General features: G+C 37.7%; 1 protein-coding gene across 4 annotated transcripts in view; it reads left to right on the plus strand.

The window, feature by feature from the left end:
* Positions 1-21,356, plus strand: part of LOC150094462 (hemocytin-like) — a 2,636,009-nt gene that overhangs the window by 2,101,129 nt on the left and 513,524 nt on the right. For all 4 annotated transcript variants that reach the window (XM_090412206.1, XM_090412207.1, XM_090412208.1 and 1 more), the window contains one exon: positions 6,756-6,957. In XM_090412206.1, coding sequence (XP_090268332.1) covers positions 6,756-6,957 — 202 coding nt within the window. The remainder of the gene's footprint in view (positions 1-6,755; positions 6,958-21,356) is intronic.

Raw genomic sequence — 21,356 nt, forward strand, 5'->3', positions numbered from 1 at the left:
TGCAGCGGAATCCCTACCAATTTTTCTCTTCTGGTCGAAGTCCATCTCAGTACAGCAATCATTTGGGCTACCTTCCCCACCTTTGCAATATATTCCCTAAACTTCAAATTTTTATTGACAACCACCTCAAGATCTCTTGCCTCAACAATGTCCTCTGGTAGAGATCCACCAGTATAAGGTACAGCATCCAATCTGTAGATTCCAAATTTCGCAACCTTGCATTTCATTGCATTATACTGACATCCCCATTCCTTTACACACCTTTTCAGCTAATTCGAATCCTCTTCAACAATCAGAACATCACCCGTACAGCTAATAACGCTCCCAGGCATCACATCCTCTGCAAATCACTGGATATCTTCATACAACTCAGCAACAATATCATTGACAAGTTTAAAAGCCAAAGATCTCAGTACTGATCCCTATTGACCCCCACTTGTGACCTCCCTCTTTCTTGTTGATACTGCTCTTCCATACACAACCGCTTGATATCCTCACCTGGGGCACTGATCTTTTGTTTTCATTATTTAGCATAGTTAAATATATTTTATACTTATAGTATCACATAAGTAAATTAGCTTACAGTAGAGCATATAACAGAGTATTGTAGAATGTTTAGTTGTGGTAGTTCCTTGCACTATTCCAAGCTCCAGTTACAAATGGTGTCACCAAATCCTCTCCCATTTAAGGACTATATTTTGCATAACATGCTACAAGAATTTCTGGCATGTGATGCTTGTGTTTGTATGCTTCCCTCCATTTGGATATGTGGTGGGTGAGAAAAGGAGGGGAGTATATATATGCTCAAAATGTAGGCAATGTGAAGAACTTAGTGAGATAGATATTATGATAGCTGACCTCATTGTGTCAAGGGCAGGAGAATCTCCACCTAGATAGAGGGTGAAAATAACAAGCAAAATATGAATAAAAACATTACAGTGGGTAGTGTGGAAAGTTTGAATGATTGTGAAATTTTTGGAGATGGTCTTAATTTGGAGGATGAATGGTGAGCAAGAGTGGCTAACTTACAGAGAGTGAGAGAGAGAGAGAGAGAGAGAAAGAAAGATGAGCTGAAAGAGGAGGCGGAATGTATTGGGAATGAGAGGAGAAGTGTGAAATATGACATTAGGCGAATGGAAGAGAGGAATGCAAGGTGAATCACAGTAGGAGCAAGAGAGAGTTATGGGAATAATAAAAGAGAAGAGAATAGAAACAGTAGAAGAGAGGGAATGAGAGAGAGTTATGAGAATGACAGGAGAAGAGAAAATAGAAACAGTAGAAGAGGGAATGAGAGAGAGAGTCATGGCAATGATAGAATAGGAGAGAATAGAAACAGTCAGAGAGAGGGAATGAGAAGAATGCAAGGGAGTGCTGGAACCAGAGAACCAGAGATAGATTGATGCCAGGAAGGCAGGTAAGTAGGGGAACAGAAAGATAAAGGGTTAGAGGAGAGAGAGTGAGGGATGCATGTGAGCAGTTAAGGGACAGAGTGGTAAGAGGTGTGATGTATGAAGACTCAATGATCCATGGTGTGCAAGATAGGCTGCCAGAGGAGTGTTTGTCTGGAGGAACGATAGAAAGTGTGGCTATGGCATTTAAGCAAGGCGAAAGGATGGATGAGGTGATGATTGTGATGGTGAGCATGGATGACTTGAGAGGCAGTGTAAATTGAGTGGCAAGAGATCTGAGATTCATGATTGAGGTTGTACCCAAAGAAAACACAGAGAGGAAAGTGTGTGTGTGTGTTGCCCAGTTATGATCATGATGAGCTGAGCAGAAGAGCAGTAATAATGAATAGAATGATAGCCAAAATCTGTCAGAAGAGAGATTGGGATATGTGGATGCTTGGAGGGCATGTGAGGACAGAAAAGAACTGTATGCGAGAAACCGTTTGTATTTGAATGAGGAAGGATATAGGCATCTGGAGAGATTGCTCTTTTCTGAACGAGTCATTGTGTCAATGGAGGAAAACTAGAATTCCCAGGGTGCATGGTAGCAGGGGTGGTCTCTTGTGAAAATGGGTGCTTGGTGGAAGGGGGACAACATCAGGTGACACTGAGTCCAGTGGGGTCTGGAGAGGATAATGATAGGTATAGAAGCAGTGACATTTTTATGCTTTATACTAATGCCAGGAGTATCAGGAATAAGGGAGATGAATTGGTGGTGCTGATGGCATCAGCCTGGCCAAAGATTATTGGGATGTCTGAGATGTGGTTGATGGAAGATGATATAATAACTGGAATGGAAGTAGCAGGGTACAGCGTTTTTGGCATGTTAGGAAGGGAAAATGTGATGGTGGAATACCGCTTATAATAAGTGATGACTTATTTCTTCTAAGAGTGGAGGCTTTGGAAAGCAGAGACTCTAATAGTATTGAAAGCATATTATGGTGTGAGGTAGAGGTGGGCAAGACAGGATATTTAGTGGGTGTTTTGCTACAATCAAAGGAGCACTGAGGATGGAGAGCAGAAGAAGCTTAGGCAGTTGAACTTCTCAAGTGCAAGAAGAATGATTTTCATGGGAGATTTTAACTACAGCTGTATAATTTGGGAAGGGGAAAATGCATGTAGTAAAAAGTGAATGGAAATTCCAGAATTCTTCACGGACAAATGTCTTAGGCAACATGTAATAGAGGGAACAAGAGATTCAAGAGTTTTGGATTTGGTCATTGCATTAGAAGAGCTGATAATAACTGAGATGACATCAACCCCCCCCCCCCCCCCCCAGTTGGAGAGATTGACGATGTGGTTTTGAATCGGAAGATTAATAGACTTGCAGGAGTATCAAAGAAAAGGAATGCATGTAGAATTATGATAGTGATTATAATAGTCTTAGATATCAACTTGGGGCAATTCCATGGAGGGTAGAATTGGAAGTGCAAGATATCATTACTGCTTGGGATTTTCTGAAGGAATATTTGATAGTAGGAAGAGTAAGCTGTATTCCACGAGTGAAGAAGATGACACAATGTGGTGTAAAGTGGATGACAAAGAATATCAAACAAGAACTGCAGGTAATAAACAGGTTATTTAAGAGGTATAAGTAGATCAGTGGAGAGCAGATGCATGAAGAATATAAGATTCAGGCCAGGAGAGTGACTAGCATGGTAAGGAAGGTGAAATTGGAATATGAGAAGGGGATTGGCACTAAGATCCAAAGAAAATCGTAGGGAATTTTTTAGTTATGTGACTAGTAGAATGAGAAATGATTGTGGAAGAATGACATTGTGGGATTAAAATGGGAATAGAGTGACTGATGCAGAGGACAGACATAGTGGAGTTGTTCATGTAACACTTTATTGGAGAAGTAGGTTTCATTATGGATAGGGCAGGTTTGAGGTTTAGAGGTGCAAGTGGAGAGTGTGTTCCAAATACTGAGTATGTGGGTGTCAGTAAAGCTGTGGACTGAATGGTATTTTGCCAGAGGTTTTGAGAGAATGTGCTAAAGAAGTGACAGCTCCTTTGACCTGGCTTTTTAACGAAAGTCTGGCTATGGGAAAGATGCCCATGGAGTGGAAGGAAGGTAAGATTGTGCCATTGCATAGGAGTGGTAGAAAACTAGAAGTGTCTAATTATAGGCCAGTTTGTGTTTCATCAGTAGTTGATAAGATCTTTGAGAAATTAGTGAGTGGCCATATACAGCTTTCTGCAAACGAGGGTAATGTTATCTTTGAGAGACAACAGGATTTGTTAAGGAGCACTCTAGCTTTAGTAATATGATTGACTTTTATAATAAAGTGATAAGAGCAGTTGTTGAGGGAAAAGCATATAGTGCCAATTTTTGGATTTTGTGAAGGCATTTGACAGGGTGCCACACAATGAGCTGATAATTAAGTTGCAACACATTGGTTTAGATGTTGGGTTATTCAACTGGATTTAGGATTGGCTGTCTAATAGTTATCAGAGAGTTGTGTATGGTGGGACAATATCAAAAAGCAGAAGGTTACAAGTGTTGTCCCACTGGATTCACTACTGTGACATGTATTGTTTAACCTTTATATTAATGGCATTGCCAATGGATTGCAAGGGGGATATTCTGTTGTTTGCAGATAATGTGAAGCTGGGAAGGGCTACTAGTAATAGTGCAGATGTGGCAGTCCAGCAACAGGATTTGAATGAACTAGACATATAGGCAAATGAATTGAGGTTTTGGTTTAATGCAGCAAAATGTAAACAAAAAGGAAACACAACCTTACAACCACTTACAGACCACATGAAAATTGGTTTCCCTTATCAACTCCACCAAAGACCAGCCACATTTTTTAGACCTACGAGGTGTCTACCAGGTCCCTTGTGGTTGCAAACTGTCCTCCCACAGCAAAACTGACAGGACAGCCCATATCAGAATTTCTGAACACAAGTACTACATCCTGTTCCATCATTACAGGCACTCTGAATTTGCAGACCATGCTTTAGGCGCCCAACACAGGATATGTTGGAAAAAGCCACTATATTGCACTGGAGCAAATACAAATATCAGAGACTATACCTGGAATCTGCTTCAGCCCTGAGAAATTTTCAAAACCTCAAGAGATTTTGGTGCATCAAACTGCCCCAAATTTAAGATGCACTGTAATAATAAATTTAGTTTAATCCTTTATTCAAGTGTAAGTCAACAAAGTTTGCCCTTGAAGTATCTTCAGGACTGAAGCAACTCATTGTAAAGGTGGACTAAGTTTTCATCCCTTGTCTTAGTATCTCCCATAATGCAAAGCACATCTCCTTGCAGACATGTATAATGCTATGCATTATGGGGAGGATCACTACCCAGACCAGTTTTGACCTTTATTGAGGTCTCGATACCTTGATACCTCAATAAAGATTGAAACTGGTCTGGGTATTGGCCCTTCAAGGCGATATGCTTTGCATTATGGGAGATACTAAGACAAGGGATGAAAGCTTAGTCCACCTTTACCACGAGTTGCCTCAGTCCTGAAGATACTTCCGCCACAAACTTTGTTTGCTTACACTTCGATAAAGGATTAAACTAAATTTATTATAGTCTAACCAAGTGGGAAAAAACTTCCAATAGGATGCACTCATCCTCAGATCATTAGCCCAACTGCCAAGATCACCCAATTTAACCTACTGGGGATTCCATTTAGGACTCTACACCCAACTTGGGTTTCCTTTCTTCAGTCTCATTTACCCATGCTAGTGCTTGTGTGCACATATCATTATTTTGTGATCTCTAATGATGGTAATGCATATTGCCAAAATATAGGAGCATATTAATTAAAGTTATTATAATTAATATTTTGTATATGCTGTTATTTCTTGAAAAATGATGCTTACACTTATAAATTATTCACTTAATACCTCAACTATATCTTCTGTAGCAGTTAGCATTCTATCATTTTTATCCATTAACAATATCTTACTATAATCATTCTTCCTGCTACTGTGACATATCTAAAAAACTCTCTAAGTTTTTTTTTTTCTTGATTTTATTTGCTAATTTCTGCTCATACTCTAGTTTTGCTCTCCCTATAAACTGAATGACCTTCCTGGCATGCTCTTAATATCGTCATGTATTTGATTACTACCATTATTCATCTTGTGCTGCACTGCCTTTACAGTATCCTCTTCTTCCAAATTTCATGCTTAATCCATTTATTCATCATTTTGATGCCTAATTTATTCAGTCTTTTAACCTTCAGAATACATTTGCACATCAATGTTGTTAATTATCTTTTGGTCAGTTCCCATTCAGTTTCAAGGGGGGACGGTCTCTTAAGCTTTTCATAATCAACAGCCATTTAATTCCACATATATCATTTCTTCACAGAAGTCTTCATATGGCTAGCCACAATCCAGATGATCATTTCATGAGCACTCTCACCAAATGAAGGGAAGTGTGAAACCCCCACTCACAAGTACATTCTCTGATGAAATGATCACATCTAAAATTCTCGATTTTTGTATGCCCTCCTTTACCTACTGTCTAAGATAGTTGTCTCTCAAGAAATTAATTTCCCTTATTCCCAAATGCTACCATAATTAAAATCGCCCATAATAATCACCACTTCCCTTGTTCACTAACTAAAGTTATACATTTCTTTCATCACCTCCTTCCACATTCCCTGGCCTATAGCAGCATCTGACTACATAGCTTTTCCTTTCAACCGCCATTTGACACCATACTGACTCAAAACCATTCCCACTATTTACATCTCACATCTGCACTTTGTGCAGACATATTCATCTACTATCATCAATAAATTCAATCAATGAAATCATTTCATCTCTCTTATTTCTGACACTCCTGGTGTTTGTAAATAAACACAGCAATTCACTTCTGGTCTGTAACCAGTCATGCCCATGCCATTTGTAAGGTGTGATTTCCACATTCCTAACTTACCCTACTACTGTATCTCTTCAGACTCAACTATTAAAGGGGATTTTTTCTTTAGGACTGACACAGTAGACTTTTCTTAATACATGACAGGAAGTGAGAGAACAATGGGCTTTCCCTGGAAATTGTGAAATAATGTGTTTAGCATGTGTGTGTGCACTCGTTCTTTTTTTGTTTTTGTTATAAGAGTACAAATGGGATGCTTAACTTGTGAATGCTTCTTCATCAGTGAATGATTGCAATTAGAACTATGATAAGCATTGTGAGAATAAGGGTTATTATTCGCCTCCAGTATTGAGCCTTTGACTCCATGGAGAAGCCCAAAGAAGTAGTAGTAGTAATAGTAATAATAATAACAGTAATAATACTGTATATATATTTCTTTTTTTCCTTTTTTTTAGGTAATATTTGATGACATTGCTATAAAAAAGACAGATTACCCATTTAAACATGGTGGCTTTGATATCACAGATATAACTGGCCACACAAAAGTACTGTATGTTTATGAAATTTCACTTGTGGTTCGTTACTTTGAACTTAATTACGGTTACAATATAGAACTTCCTTCATACCTGTATTTTAACAGTACTGCAGGACTTTGTGGTAAGTATTAATATGCTGATTTATTTTTTATAAATAATTCCATTATGTGTATATATATATTATTATTATTATTATTATTATTAAGAGAGATCTTCAGAGAGTCATCGAGGGAGGCCACATACTACACACACCAGCTATCATACTTATTCCTGAATTCATTTACACTGCTTGCACTCACAACATCCAATGGCAATCCATTCCAATCACACACCACCCTCTGAGAGAATAATCAAGTACTAACCCCTGTTTCTTAGCAGCCTTCATTCTCAGCTTCCAAGGATACCCTCTTGTCCTTTCCCCACCCTCCATAAACTGAAAAATTTCATCAATTGAAATCCTGTATGACTCTTTCAGAATTTTGTAATCTCAATCATATCTCCCCCTCTTTCTCCTGTTTGCTAGTGTTTGCAGTCTACAAATTTTCAACCTGTCTTCATAATCAGTATTCTACAATCCTAATATCATTTTTAACACTCTCCTTTTCACTCTCTCCAATATCTCAGAATCACAATGGAAACCAGGAGACCAGACCTGCGCACAATAATTCAAGTGAGGTTTTATCAAGGCCTTGTAAAGAGGCAAAATAACATCCTTATCTTTACATGTGAACTTTCTTTCAGCATTGCAATTATCTTTTGAGTTATATTTGCAATCTTTGCCACATGACCCTTGAACTTCAACTTCCTATCTATTAACACTCCAAGATCCCTAGCTTCATGAGTTTCTTCTAGCCTAATCCCACAATCCATATAATACAACATTGCATATTTAATCACGCCAAAGTGAATGACTTCACATTTACTGACATTGAACTGATACCCATTTATCCATGCCCACAATTCCAGTCTATTCAAATCATTCTACAAGTACTGCATATCAGGAGTGCTGATATGCAGGACTTGTAAAATTGTGTATCCATGATACTTTAAGATTGGATTTTGATACATACATACATACATACATACATACACATGTCTGTTAAAGATACCAAGAAATTTTATATACTTGGTTTTAATCCTTTTCCCAAGTAAGCAAAACAAAATTTTCCATTGAAATATATTCACGTCTGAGCTACTTCTATATAGAGGCTAATGACTTCATATCACTTGCCTTAGTATGTATCCCATAATGCAAAGCACACCCCTTTCAGGCATGTATAATGCAATGCCGATATAATGTATAATGCAGACCGGTTTCCCTGTTTAAGTACTGGGTTACCTCTCCAAAAACTCATGGGATCCCCCGGATCACCCAATAATGATCGACCCAGAGGATCAAAACTCAGCATTGTTCCCCACCCCAGTAATAGGCTCACCCTGCCACTGAGAAGAACTCTCAGCATTGGCTTTACCCCGTGGCAGGCTCATCCTACCACTGCGCAGTTGTTGCTGTTACCCCCTGATATTTCATCTGGGGGTAACAGCAACAACCCCCTGCCAGGACTGGGTGACAGCAACAGCTGAGCCTCAGTTAAAACTTCATGGGCTACAGCATATATAAAATTTTTCTTAGTATTTTTAATGTATATTATACCCCAAGGTAAAAAACTTTCCACACACACACACACACACACACATGGGTGTGCTGAAAAGTTATGATAATCAGCATAAAGGAACTGAGGTAGAAACTCAATTGAGGTGTTTATCAGACCTTTTCAACCTGCCCATATATATATATATATATACTTTGACCTTATTATTAGTCAAGTCAACTCGTGGTAAAGGTAGAATAAGCTCTGATCACTATTCTTAATATTTACCCTTAATGCAAAACACATCTCCTGGAGGAGATGTATGATGCTATGTATTAAAGGCAAGGGGTCACTACCCAGACCGGTTTCGACCTTTATTGGGGTCTCATCAGTGGGAGCCAGGATAAGAAATACTAAGTTTTAAGTAATACAGAGCTTATAAATATTTTACCAAAACAAGTTACCATAAGGTGCTTTGACCTTATTAAATAAAAATCTCAGGATGAGAGATAGATGTAGAAAGTTTTTTACCTTGGGTATAATATATGTTAAAGATAATACCAAGTTATTTTAAATATAAACCTGGTTTTTTTAACTCCATTTCCCAAATAAGCAAACAGACAAATCAGTCAAGTTCGCACCTGCAAGTGTTGCAAATCTAGCTGACCCTGCACGTAGTGCAAGTCGAGGTAACTCGTGGTAAAGGTAGAATAAGCTCTGATCACTATTCTTAATGCTTTGCATTAAGGGTAAATATTATTAAAGGTAAATATTATTAAAAATAAGTATTAAAGGCAAGGGGCCACTGCCCAGACCAGTTTCGACCTTTATTGAAGTCTCGTCAGTGGGAGCCAGGCTAAGAACCTATATTATACCCAAGGTAAAAAACTTTCTACATTTACCTCTCATCCTGAGATTTTTATTTAATAAGGTCATAGCACCTTATGGTAACTTGTTTTAGTAAAATATTTATAAGCTCTGTATTTATAAGGCTAAGAAATACTTAAAACTTAGTATTTCTTAGCCTGGCTCCCACTGATGAGACCCCAATAAAGGTCAAAACCGGTCTGGGTAGTGGCCCCTTGCCTTTAATACATAGCATCATACATCTCCTCCAGGAGATCTGCTTTGCATTAAGGGTAAATATTAAGAATAGTGATCAGTGCTTATTCTACCTTTATCACGAGTTACCTTGACTTGCACTACACGCAGGGTCAGCTAGATTTGCAACATTTGCAGCCGCAAACTTGACTAACTTGTCTGTTTGCTTACTTGGGAAATGGAGTAAAATAAACAGTTTATATTTAAAATAGCTCGGTATCTTTATCATATATTATATCCAAGGTAAAAAACTTTCTACATACATATATATATATATATATATATATATGTTAAAGATACCAAGCAATTATATAAGCTAGGTTTTTAATCCTTTTCCCAAATAAGCAAACAGACAAGTAAGCCAAGTTTGTGGCTGCACGTAGTGCAACACAGAGGCAACTCGTTGTAAAGGTGGAGTAAGATCCGATCACTTTCCTTTGTATTTTTCCTCCAATGCAAAGCACATTTCCTTGTGGAGATGTATGATGCTATGCAATAAGGTAATGGTCACTACCGAGACTGGTTTCAACCTTTATTGAGGTCTCGTCAGTCGGAGCCAGACCTAAAAAATGCTAAGGGTGAAGTAATACAGAGCTTATAAATTTTACCTAAACAAGTTGCCATACCTTGGGAAGACCTGACTCCTACCAGGCACGTCCCTTGGGTGGCAAATTAGGGGGAACCCCAATGGGTTGCTCTGAATAAAGAATAAGGAGTCGTGGACCAAAGGATGCAGCAGAGGAGTGGGATGATGCATTATTCAACCCTATGAATCAGGAGTCTCCACTGTGTCAAGAGAATGTAACTGCATCTGAGTAAACCGATGCGACTGATCCTAGATCACAGGGAACTTGAGAAGTTTAATATGTGGTCAGCCAATAGAGTTTTGCATCTCTTAACCTTAAATATAAGGACACTGTTAAAACCTGGGAAAATAAATATGATGAAAAAAGAACTTACTAGGATTAAATGGGACATTGTAGGTTTATCTGAAGCCCATTGGACAGGAGAAGGAGTTATAAATGCAAATTCAGGAAAACTATTGTACTCGGGAAGATAGGACATAGAGAAGGAGTCGCCATTTTAGTGAATAATAGTCTACAAAATGCAGTCATGGCCATTGAACCACATGGCCCCAGAATGATCGCTATCAGATTAAAAGGTAAAGAAAAAAATGTTCGCTTTACAATAATTCAAATCTATGCCCACGACCAGTCACATGCAGATGAAGAAATCGATACCTTTTTATGATAAGTTGCAAGATCTAATAGACAAGACCAATAAGAAATATATATTAATAGTGATGGCAGATTTTAATGCCAAAATTGGGAAGTTCACCCCAGTCATGGAGGATGTGATGGGCAGGTTTGTAGTTGATAACAGAAATGAAAGAGGAGAAAGAATATTAGAATTTTGTAAAGCAAATAATCTATTTATCTGTAATACCCTTTTTTTCCATAGACCTTCCCACAAATACACATGGACCTCACCAGATGGTAAAATAAAGAGCTGTATTGATTACATTCTAATCAAACGCAATTGGAAATCATCAGTGCAAAATGTTAGAACTGTAAAAACTCCAGACTTCGACACTGACCATGAACTGCTAGTGACAAAAATTAAACTAAAATTTAAGTATTATAAATCACGAGCTCCTATCAACAAAGTGGACCTGTCAAAACTGAAAGAGAAATCTATGCAAGATAGCTATCAGACACAAATAGGAAAGGAGCTTAGAAGATTATCCTATAACAATATAGAAAATATATGGTATCAAGGTAAAAAAATTGTTAAAAGTACTGCAAGAAACATACTTGGTACTACATCAAGACCAAATCATGAATGGATAACCCCTGAAATTCTAAATACTTTAGAAGAAAAAAGAGCAGCAAAGCATATATTAAATATAAAAAATACAGAAGAAAATAAACAACATTATTATTATTATTATTATTATTATTATTACTCAGGCCTCCAAGGAGTCAAAAGACTCATCGTGGGAGGTCCTAAGAACATAAAGTCTGTGAAGACTCATCGAGGGGTGGTCCCCCCTTAAGAAACACAAAGTCTATCATACCACTCCTTAAACTCATTGACTGTTCTCGCTCTCACCACTCCATCAGGCATTGCATTCCACGATTCAACCACCCTCCACACAAAGAAACCGCTCCTCACCCTCTTGCTCATATTTTCCTTTCGTAACTTCCAGGGATGGCCTTTTGTCATCACTCCTTCCCGCTGTTCAACCAAGCAAAAGAACCCCCCAGTGTCAACTCTGTAACCACCTCTCAACAATTTAAAAGTCTCAATCATATCACCTCTCCTTCTTCTGTCCACCAAACTCTGCAGTCCACATTCCCTCAGCCGATCCTCATAACTATCCTTGTACAGTCCTGAAACCATCTTTGTCATCCGTCTTTGTCATCCGTCTTTGTATCCTTTCCACAGATAATTTATCCCCTTCAAATCCTGGGGACCAAATCTGAGAACAATAGTCCAAGTGTGGTCTGGTCAAAGACTTAGACAACGGAATGATAACCCTTTTATCTCTGCAGATCAGTGTCCTTCTCATAATTGCAACAGTCCTCGGTGTTACCTTCATCACCTTGGCAATATGTCCCCTAAACTTCAGGTTTCTATCAATCATCAACCCCAGATCTCTTGTCTCCCCTACTTCCTTTAGTATAACTCCTCCCATAGAGTATGCAGCATCCCATCGATGTTTCCCAAACCTCAAGACCTTACATTTTGCTGCATTAAACCGAAACCCCATTCATTTGCCCATCTACCTAGCTTATTCAAATCCTCTTGCAGGGCTACCACATCTGCACTATTACTAATAATCCTTCCCAGTTTCGCATCATCTGCAAACAACTGAAAATCCCCTTGCAATCCACTGGCAATGTCATTAATTAAAGGTTAAACAATATAGGTCCTAGAACTGAGCCCTGTGGGACCCCACTTGTAACCCACTGCTCCTTGAAACTGCTCCACCATACACAACTCTCTGTACCTATCAGACAGCCAATCCTGAATCCAGTTGACCAATCTGACATCCAGACCCATGTGCTGCAACTTAAATGTCAGCTTATCATGTGGCACCCTGCAAATGCCTTCACTAAGTCTAAGAAAATTGCAGTATATGCCTTTCCCTCATCTAATGTTCTTGTAACTTTATTATCAAAGACTAGCATATTGCTAAAACAAGAGTGCCCTTTCACAAATCCATGTTGACTCTCACAGATAACATTACCCTCGTCTGCCCAATGCTGTATATGGTCCCTCACTACTTTCTCCAAGATCTTAACAACTACTGATGACACACAGGCTGGCCTATAATTAGACACTTCCAGTCCGTTACCACCTTTATGCAATGGCACTATCTTACCTTTCTTCCATTCCCTGGGCACTTTTGCTGAAGCCAGACTTTCATTGAAAAGCCAGGTTAAAGGTACTGTCAGTTCCCTGGCACATTCTCTCAAAACTCATGGTAAAATACCATCCAGTCCCAAAGCTTTACTGACATCGAGAGTACTCAGTATCTGAAACACAATGTCTTCCTGTACCTCTAAACCTCGAGCCAGCCCTATCCCTCTAGCATTAAAACTGACTCCTCTAGGATGAAATTCTCCAATAAAGTATTCATTGAACAATTCCACTATGTCCTCTGCATCAGTCACTCTATTCCCATTTTTATCCCACAATATCATTCTTCCACAGTCATTTCTCTTTCTACTGGCCACATAGCTAAAAAATTCCCTAGGATTTTCTTTGGATCAGGGCCAATCTCCTGTCATATTCCAGTTTCGCTTTCCTTACCACACTAGTCACTCTTCTGGCCTGTGTCTTATATTCTTCGTGCATCTTCTCTTCACCTGTCTCCTTATATCTCTTCCATAGCCTCTTTTTCACATGAAATTCCTGTTTAATATTGTTTGTCATCCACTTTACTCTAAAATGTGTCCTCTTCTTCACTCGTGGTATACAACTTACCATTGCTGCTAACAAATATTCTTTCACAATATCCCACGCACTAACGATATCCCAGCCTTCCAATTCCTCCCTCCATCAAACTTCCCAAATTTGACGTGTAAGACTATTATAATCACCTGCATTATAATTCCATATAAATTCTCATCTCTTTGATACTCCTGCATGTCTATTCATTTTCCAAATCAAAATCATATGGTCACTCTCTCTCCAATTTGTGGGAGAGATGTCAACTCAGTTATTATCAACTCTTCTGATGCTATAACCATATCCAAAACTCTTGAACCTCTTGTTCCCTCTGTTACATGTTGCCTAAAACATTTGTCCCTGAAGAATTCTAGAAATTCCATTCCCCTATTGTTACATGCATCTTCCTCTCTCTAATTTATACTACTGTAGTTAAAATCTTCCATAAAAATCATTCTTCCTGCACTTGCCAAACTTAGCTGTCTAAACATCTCCTAGTCCCCATCCTCTGTGCTCCTGGGTCTGTAGTAACACCCCACTAAATATCCTGCCTTGTCTACCTCAACCTCACACCATATGCTCTCAAAATTATTTGTCTCACTTCCTTCCAAAGCTTCCACTCTTAGAGGACATACGTCATCACTTATCATAAGCAATACCCCACCATCACGCTTTTTCCTCCTATCCTGACAAAAGTGCTATACCCAGCAACTTCTATTCCTCTTATTATATCCCCTTCTGTTAACCACGTATCAGTGATCCCCAATAATTTTTGGCCAGGCCGATGCTATTTGTGCCACCAGTTCCTCTCCCTTATTCCGGATACTCCTGGCATTAGTATAAAGCATATAAATGCCATTGTTTCTATACCCAGCATTATTCTTTCTAGACTCCACTGGGCTCAGTGTTATTTGATGTCGTTTCCATTCACCCAAGTATCCATTCCCACAAGAGGCCATCCCCTGCTATCATCGTCCTTGGGACCCACTGACTCGTTCTGAACAGCAATTGCTCCAGATGCCTACATCCTTCCTCATTCAAATGTAAGCGGTCTCTCGCATACAATTCTTCTCTTTCCTCAAACGCACTCCAAGCATCCACATATACCAGTCCTCTCTTGTCACACATTCTCACTATTATGCCATTCAATATCACTGCTCTTCTGCTCAGCTCATCATTATCATACCTAGGAAACACACACTATTTTTCTTCTTTCTGTCTTCTTCCGTACAGCCTCGAGCAAAAATCTCATATCTATCGCTGCCCGACTTACATTACCACTCGAGTCATTTGTTCCTACCATCACAATCATCTCATCCACCCTTTCACCTCTCTTAATTGCCATAGCCACCCTTTCTATTGTTCCTCCTGGCAAACTCTCCTCACGCATCCTATCTTGAACACCACAGATCATTGAGTCGCCATACATTATACCTCTTACCATTCCCTCTCTCCTATTGTTTCCATTCTCTCTTCTTCTTTCATTCCCATAGGTCTCTCTCATTCCCTCCCCTCTACTGCTATTCTCTCTTCTAGCATTCCCATACACCTCTCTCCTACTGTTTCCATTCTCTCCTCCTCTATCACTCCCATACATCTCTCTCATTCCCTCACTCCTGCTGTTTCCATTTTCTCCACTTCCAGCACTTTCATATCCCTCTCTCATTCCATCTCTCCTACTGTTTCCATCCTCTCATCTTCTAGCATTCCCATACCCTCTCTCATTCCATCTCTCCTACTGTTTCCATCCTCTCGTCTTCTAGCATTCCCATACCCTCTCTCATTCCATCTCTCCTACCGTTTCCAATCTCTCCTCTTCTAGCACGTCTATATATATCTCTCTCTCTCTCTCATTCCCTATCTTCTACTATTTCCTTTCTCTCCTCTTCTAGCACCCCCATACCTCTCACTTATACTCCCAAAATTCTCTCTCTCCCGTACTCTCATTTGCCTTGCATTTATCTCTTCCATTCTCCTAATCTTATCTTTCATTCTTCTGCTCTCATTCACAAGACATTCCACCTCCTCTTTCAGTTCATCTGTCTCCCTCTGCAGGTCAGTCACTCTTAATCTAAATTCACTCTCCCAAACAAAACCCATCTCCTAAACTTTCACAGTCACTCACACCTTCCACACTATCAACTATTATTTTCTCATTCATATATATATTTTTTTCATTCTCTCCTATCACACTACTTGTCTTCCTACATTCATTCCCCGTTCCTGGAGCAACAAGGTCGGATATCGATATTTCTAATGCACTTATTTCCTCCAACTGCCTGCATTTTGCACACATACGCTCTCCGCTCTCTTTCACAAGCCACATATCCAATTCCTGAGACAAACACATGTCGTAAGTACTGCATGCCACAAAGTCCCTTATGATATTGCTTATAAGAATGTTAAAAACAAAATTGATAAAATGTGCATATCTGCCAAAAATAACTGGTTGGAGGAAAAAGCAAAACTGTGCGAAGAAGCTAATAAAAGAAATGATAATAAAATGGTATACAAAATTATCAAAGAATTAACCAAGATCTATAAAGATAAACTATTAACAATGAAAGATAAAAACAATCTAGAAACTGGATCAATACAAAATATTAAAATAATTTGGAAGGACTACTACATTATTTCAAAAAGAACAGGAGGAAAGTATAACAGAAAAGATGATATATGAAAAGGCATCACCCATAACCCCAGCAGAAATTATAAATGTAATAAACCAAATGAAACTTTCAAAAGCTACAGGTAAAGATGAAATATCTATAGAACCATGGAAATATGGGGCAAGGAAGCCGTTCATTCCTTAATGAATTTATTTAATCAAATTCTTTATGCTGGAGTAATTTCATCTGACTGGAAAACAGGAATTATTATATCAATTCACAAAAAAAGGAGACAAAAGAACGTGAAAATTATAGGCCCATAACACTCTTAAGTCATAGTTATAAACTATTCATTCAAATTATACAAAAGAGAACACAGGTGCTTACAGAAAAAAATCATAGAGGAAAACAAAGCAGAATTCAGGCCACATAGATCCACTATAGACCATATACCATTAATATCTTCACTTCTTCACCATTAATAATATAGCAGAAAAATATTTGGAATACAACCTGCCTATATACTGTTGTTTTATAGATTTTAAGCAGGCCTTTGATTCAGTTAATAGAAACAAATTGATCACTATCCTAAAAAACATAAAATTGGATTCTGATATTTTAACATTTATTACAAATAATTATGGAGACACCAAAGCTTTTGTTAAAACAAACAACATTAAAACCGAGGATTTCAGAGTTGAGAAAAGTGTAATGCAGGGATGCCCTCTTTCACCTCAACTCTTTATCATCTTCCTAGAAGAAGTCTGTAAAACCATAGCTGATGAACCAGGTGTAAAAATCAATGGTACCAAACATTAATCACATAAAATATGCAGATATCATTATTTTGGCAGATTCTAAACCACAGCTAGAAAAAACTATTAATATTTTAAATGACTCTTGTAAAACTTATGGTATGAAAATAAATCTTCATAAAACAAAAATAATGAAGATAGGTAGAGAAGAAGAAAATATTTCTATAAATCTCGAAAATCACCTGTTGGAACAAGTTAATAAATATGTTTATCTTGGCAGTCTTATATCTAGTAACCTCAACAATATGGAAACAGTAAAACACAGGCTAAACCTAGGTTGGACCAACATGAATAAACTAAACAAAATATGGAAAAATAAAAAAATCCCAACAAGTCTGAAATTAAAATTATATAAAACAATTATTATCCCAATGGCTACTTATTATTATTATTATTATTATTATTATTTCCCAAGACCTCATGGAGTAAAATACTCATCTGGGAGGTCCTTTTATCACACACATCTCATCATACTGTGTCTTAAACACACTCAAACTCCTTGCAGACACCACATTCTCAGGCAAGGCATTCCAATCATTCACAACTCTGCACGAAAAAAACCTGCCTCTCACTCCCCTACTCACACCCTCTTTATACAGTTTCCAGGGATGACCTCTAGTTCTCCCCTGATCTCCTACTATTCTCTGTAGAACTTCTCCACCACTGATCTTATAACAACCCCTTACCAACTTGTAGGTCTCTATCATATCACCCCTCTTTCTTCTCTCCACCAGACTCTGCAAATTACGTCTTCTCAATATTTCCTCATACTCAACATTTCAGAGGTCAGAAACTACCTTAGTCAGTCGCCTTTGGACCCTTTCCAACATCTCTTCATCTTTCTGAAAACCCAATCAAGAAACTTCAAGCATTTGAAAGGAATGCCTCAGAAAAATTAAAACGCCCACTGGATGCAACACAAGACTAATGATCAAGTCAGAACAGATTTAAACTTCCCAGATAATATAATAGACACAAACATTAAGCATCAACTGTGGTGGTTTGATCATATTCAGAGAATGGCCCCTCATAGACTCCCATATTTAGCTCTGTTAAAACTTTTGTTAAAACAAACAACATTAAAACCGAGGATTTCAGAGTTGAGAAAAGTGTAATGCAGGGATGCCCTCTTTCACCTCAACTCTTTATCATCTTCCTAGAAGAAGTCTGTAAAACCATAGCTGATGAACCAGGTGTAAAAATCAATGGTACCAAACATTAATCACATAAAATATGCAGATATCATTATTTTGGCAGATTCTAAACCACAGCTAGAAAAAACTATTAATATTTTAAATGACTCTTGTAAAACTTATGGTATGAAAATAAATCTTCATAAAACAAAAATAATGAAGATAGGTAGAGAAGAAGAAAATATTTCTATAAATCTCGAAAATCACCTGTTGGAACAAGTTAATAAATATGTTTATCTTGGCAGTCTTATATCTAGTAACCTCAACAATATGGAAACAGTAAAACACAGGCTAAACCTAGGTTGGACCAACATGAATAAACTAAACAAAATATGGAAAAATAAAAAAATCCCAACAAGTCTGAAATTAAAATTATATAAAACAATTATTATCCCAATGGCTACTTATTATTATTATTATTATTATTATTATTTCCCAAGACCTCATGGAGTAAAATACTCATCTGGGAGGTCCTTTTATCACACACATCTCATCATACTGTGTCTTAAACACACTCAAACTCCTTGCAGACACCACATTCTCAGGCAAGGCATTCCAATCATTCACAACTCTGCACGAAAAAAACCTGCCTCTCACTCCCCTACTCACACCCTCTTTATACAGTTTCCAGGGATGACCTCTAGTTCTCCCCTGATCTCCTACTATTCTCTGTAGAACTTCTCCACCACTGATCTTATAACAACCCCTTACCAACTTGTAGGTCTCTATCATATCACCCCTCTTTCTTCTCTCCACCAGACTCTGCAAATTACGTCTTCTCAATATTTCCTCATACTCAACATTTCAGAGGTCAGAAACTACCTTAGTCAGTCGCCTTTGGACCCTTTCCAACATCTCTTCATCTTTCTGAAAACCCAATCAAGAAACTTCAAGCATTTGAAAGGAATGCCTCAGAAAAATTAAAACGCCCACTGGATGCAACACAAGACTAATGATCAAGTCAGAACAGATTTAAACTTCCCAGATAATATAATAGACACAAACATTAAGCATCAACTGTGGTGGTTTGATCATATTCAGAGAATGGCCCCTCATAGACTCCCATATTTAGCTCTGAATCGATATATAAGAAGAAAAAGACCTAGAGGCAGACCAAGAAGTACTTGGATAAAGTTGATGAAAGAACATTCCCATCTAACCAGCTATAGAGTCATGATTGAGATGGCCAAAGATCGCTATAAGTGGAGAACCTTTCTTCTTAGTGGACTCAACCCATTATCAAGCAGATGAGATGAGGGAGAGAGAGAGAGAGAGAGTTACCATAAGGTGCTTTGATCTCATTAAATAAAAATATCAGGATGAGAGTAAGATCTAGAAAGTTTTTTACCTTGGGTATATATTATGTTAAAGATGCCATGCAATTTTATAAGCTAGGTTTTTAATCCTTTTTCACAAGTAAGCAAACAGACAAGTAAGTCAAGTTTGCGGCTGCATGTTGTTGCATGTAGGTGTTGCAACAGAGTGCAACACCTACGTGCTGCACGTAGATTGAACGTTCAACAATGTGTTTGTCTTCATGAGACAAACACAACGTTGTCTCATGTCTCGAGTCATCAGAATTGAAGGAGAACTGGCTTACCGGCCCTGAACTTGGGGGGGATGGGGTGCGGCCACCCTAGTATATATATATATATATATATATAAACATAAACTAGCCATTTAGAAATAAGATCTGTTTGCCATTCATTTGATTATCATCACTGTTCTGGATTAGCACTATTCTAATCAACAGTAGCATACTCACTCTCCAGTTAAGAGGTTGTATGTTCAAATTCCCACTGTAGGCATGGATGTTTGTAATGGTCTTTATGTGAAAATTTCCACGTTTGGTCTCTAGAGTAGATTTTCCAGGTTATCTAAATAATAAATTAAAAAATTAAGAAAAAAATAATTAAAAAAACTGTTGCCCATCTATGGTACTAATATACTATGGGTTTACAACCTCTCATGGTAGATGCCAGATAAAAATAATAATAATAAAATATTTAGTAAATTATATTTCATTATCAGAAATAGTTTTAATAAAAGGGTGTATAAGGTATATTTTCTATATGGACAAATGAACTGAATAAATGAGATTTTGTGTGAATGAAGGAATGACTTTAGCAGAATTAGTGGTGATTGCAAAAATTACTGAGAGTTAAAAAATGGAGAAAAAAACAGATTTGGGTAGATTGTTGCAACAGGGGAAGAATAACAGTGCATATGTAGAAATGCCTGGTTATCTGTTAAGTAGAATAGAGGTTATGAATTGTCATAATGTGTTAATGAACTGAATATAATGTGTGTGGGAAGCAAAAGTTGCACACTTATATTTGTTTAATGCGTAATGTATTTCATTAATTTGAAGAGAAACTGTTGTGGGGATTAGAGAAAAGAGATGCATTTGAATGGTTTTGTGTAGGGCATTTAAAATGATTGTTGTATAAGAGAAAGTATGCATGAATGGCAGGATAGAGTGATTATGGATAGTGAAGAGAGAGAGAAAATACTGCTATTATCAATCAAACTCTATATCTTAGATTTCACCAACCTGTTCAACATCCTTTATTACAATTCCAGATATGAAGACCGGTCTATAATTTGTAGCATCAGTCTTACTACTACCTTTATGAAATGGAACAATTCCATCTTCTTTCCACTCTGGGAGAACTTGCAAGACACTTGTTAACTGGTATCTGAAGTCCTGGTTTCTTGAAGATGTGAAAGTGTTGGAGAGAATTCATAGTATAAAATGGTAGCTAGCCTATGAAGTGATTCCTATGAGAATTTATTGTAGTGAATTAGAGAGTTCAGTTGATTTGTTTAATCAAGGCAATTTGATAGCAACATATAAATTATGAAAGGAGTTTTAGAGAATAGATGCTGAAGAACAGTGGATATTTTGATTCCTTTGAATTTAATATGCAAAACTTTGTTTGGTGTAGCATCTGAATTCATGCATTGATAAATTTCAGTAGTATATCGGAAAAGGAGCTAATGGTTGATAGAATATATCAGCCAAGTGTGCGTGTGCTAATCAGGTAGATTGAGGAATATTATTATATCTTGAGTCCTCCATGATGTCAGATTCATTGTGGGCGGTTCCTCTGTCATAAACACAGCTCATCATAGCATGTCTTATGTCTTACATACATTAACATTTGCTGCAGACAACACACTATCACATAATGCATTACAATTATTCACCAATCGCCAAGCAAAAAACCTGCATTTCACTTCTTTGCTCACA

Source organism: Typopeltis vanoorti, chromosome 22 (genome assembly GCF_054136105.1).
Source record: "Typopeltis vanoorti isolate ZY-2024b chromosome 22, IOZ_Tvanoo_1.0, whole genome shotgun sequence".
Classification (NCBI taxonomy): domain Eukaryota; kingdom Metazoa; phylum Arthropoda; class Arachnida; order Uropygi; family Thelyphonidae; genus Typopeltis; species Typopeltis vanoorti.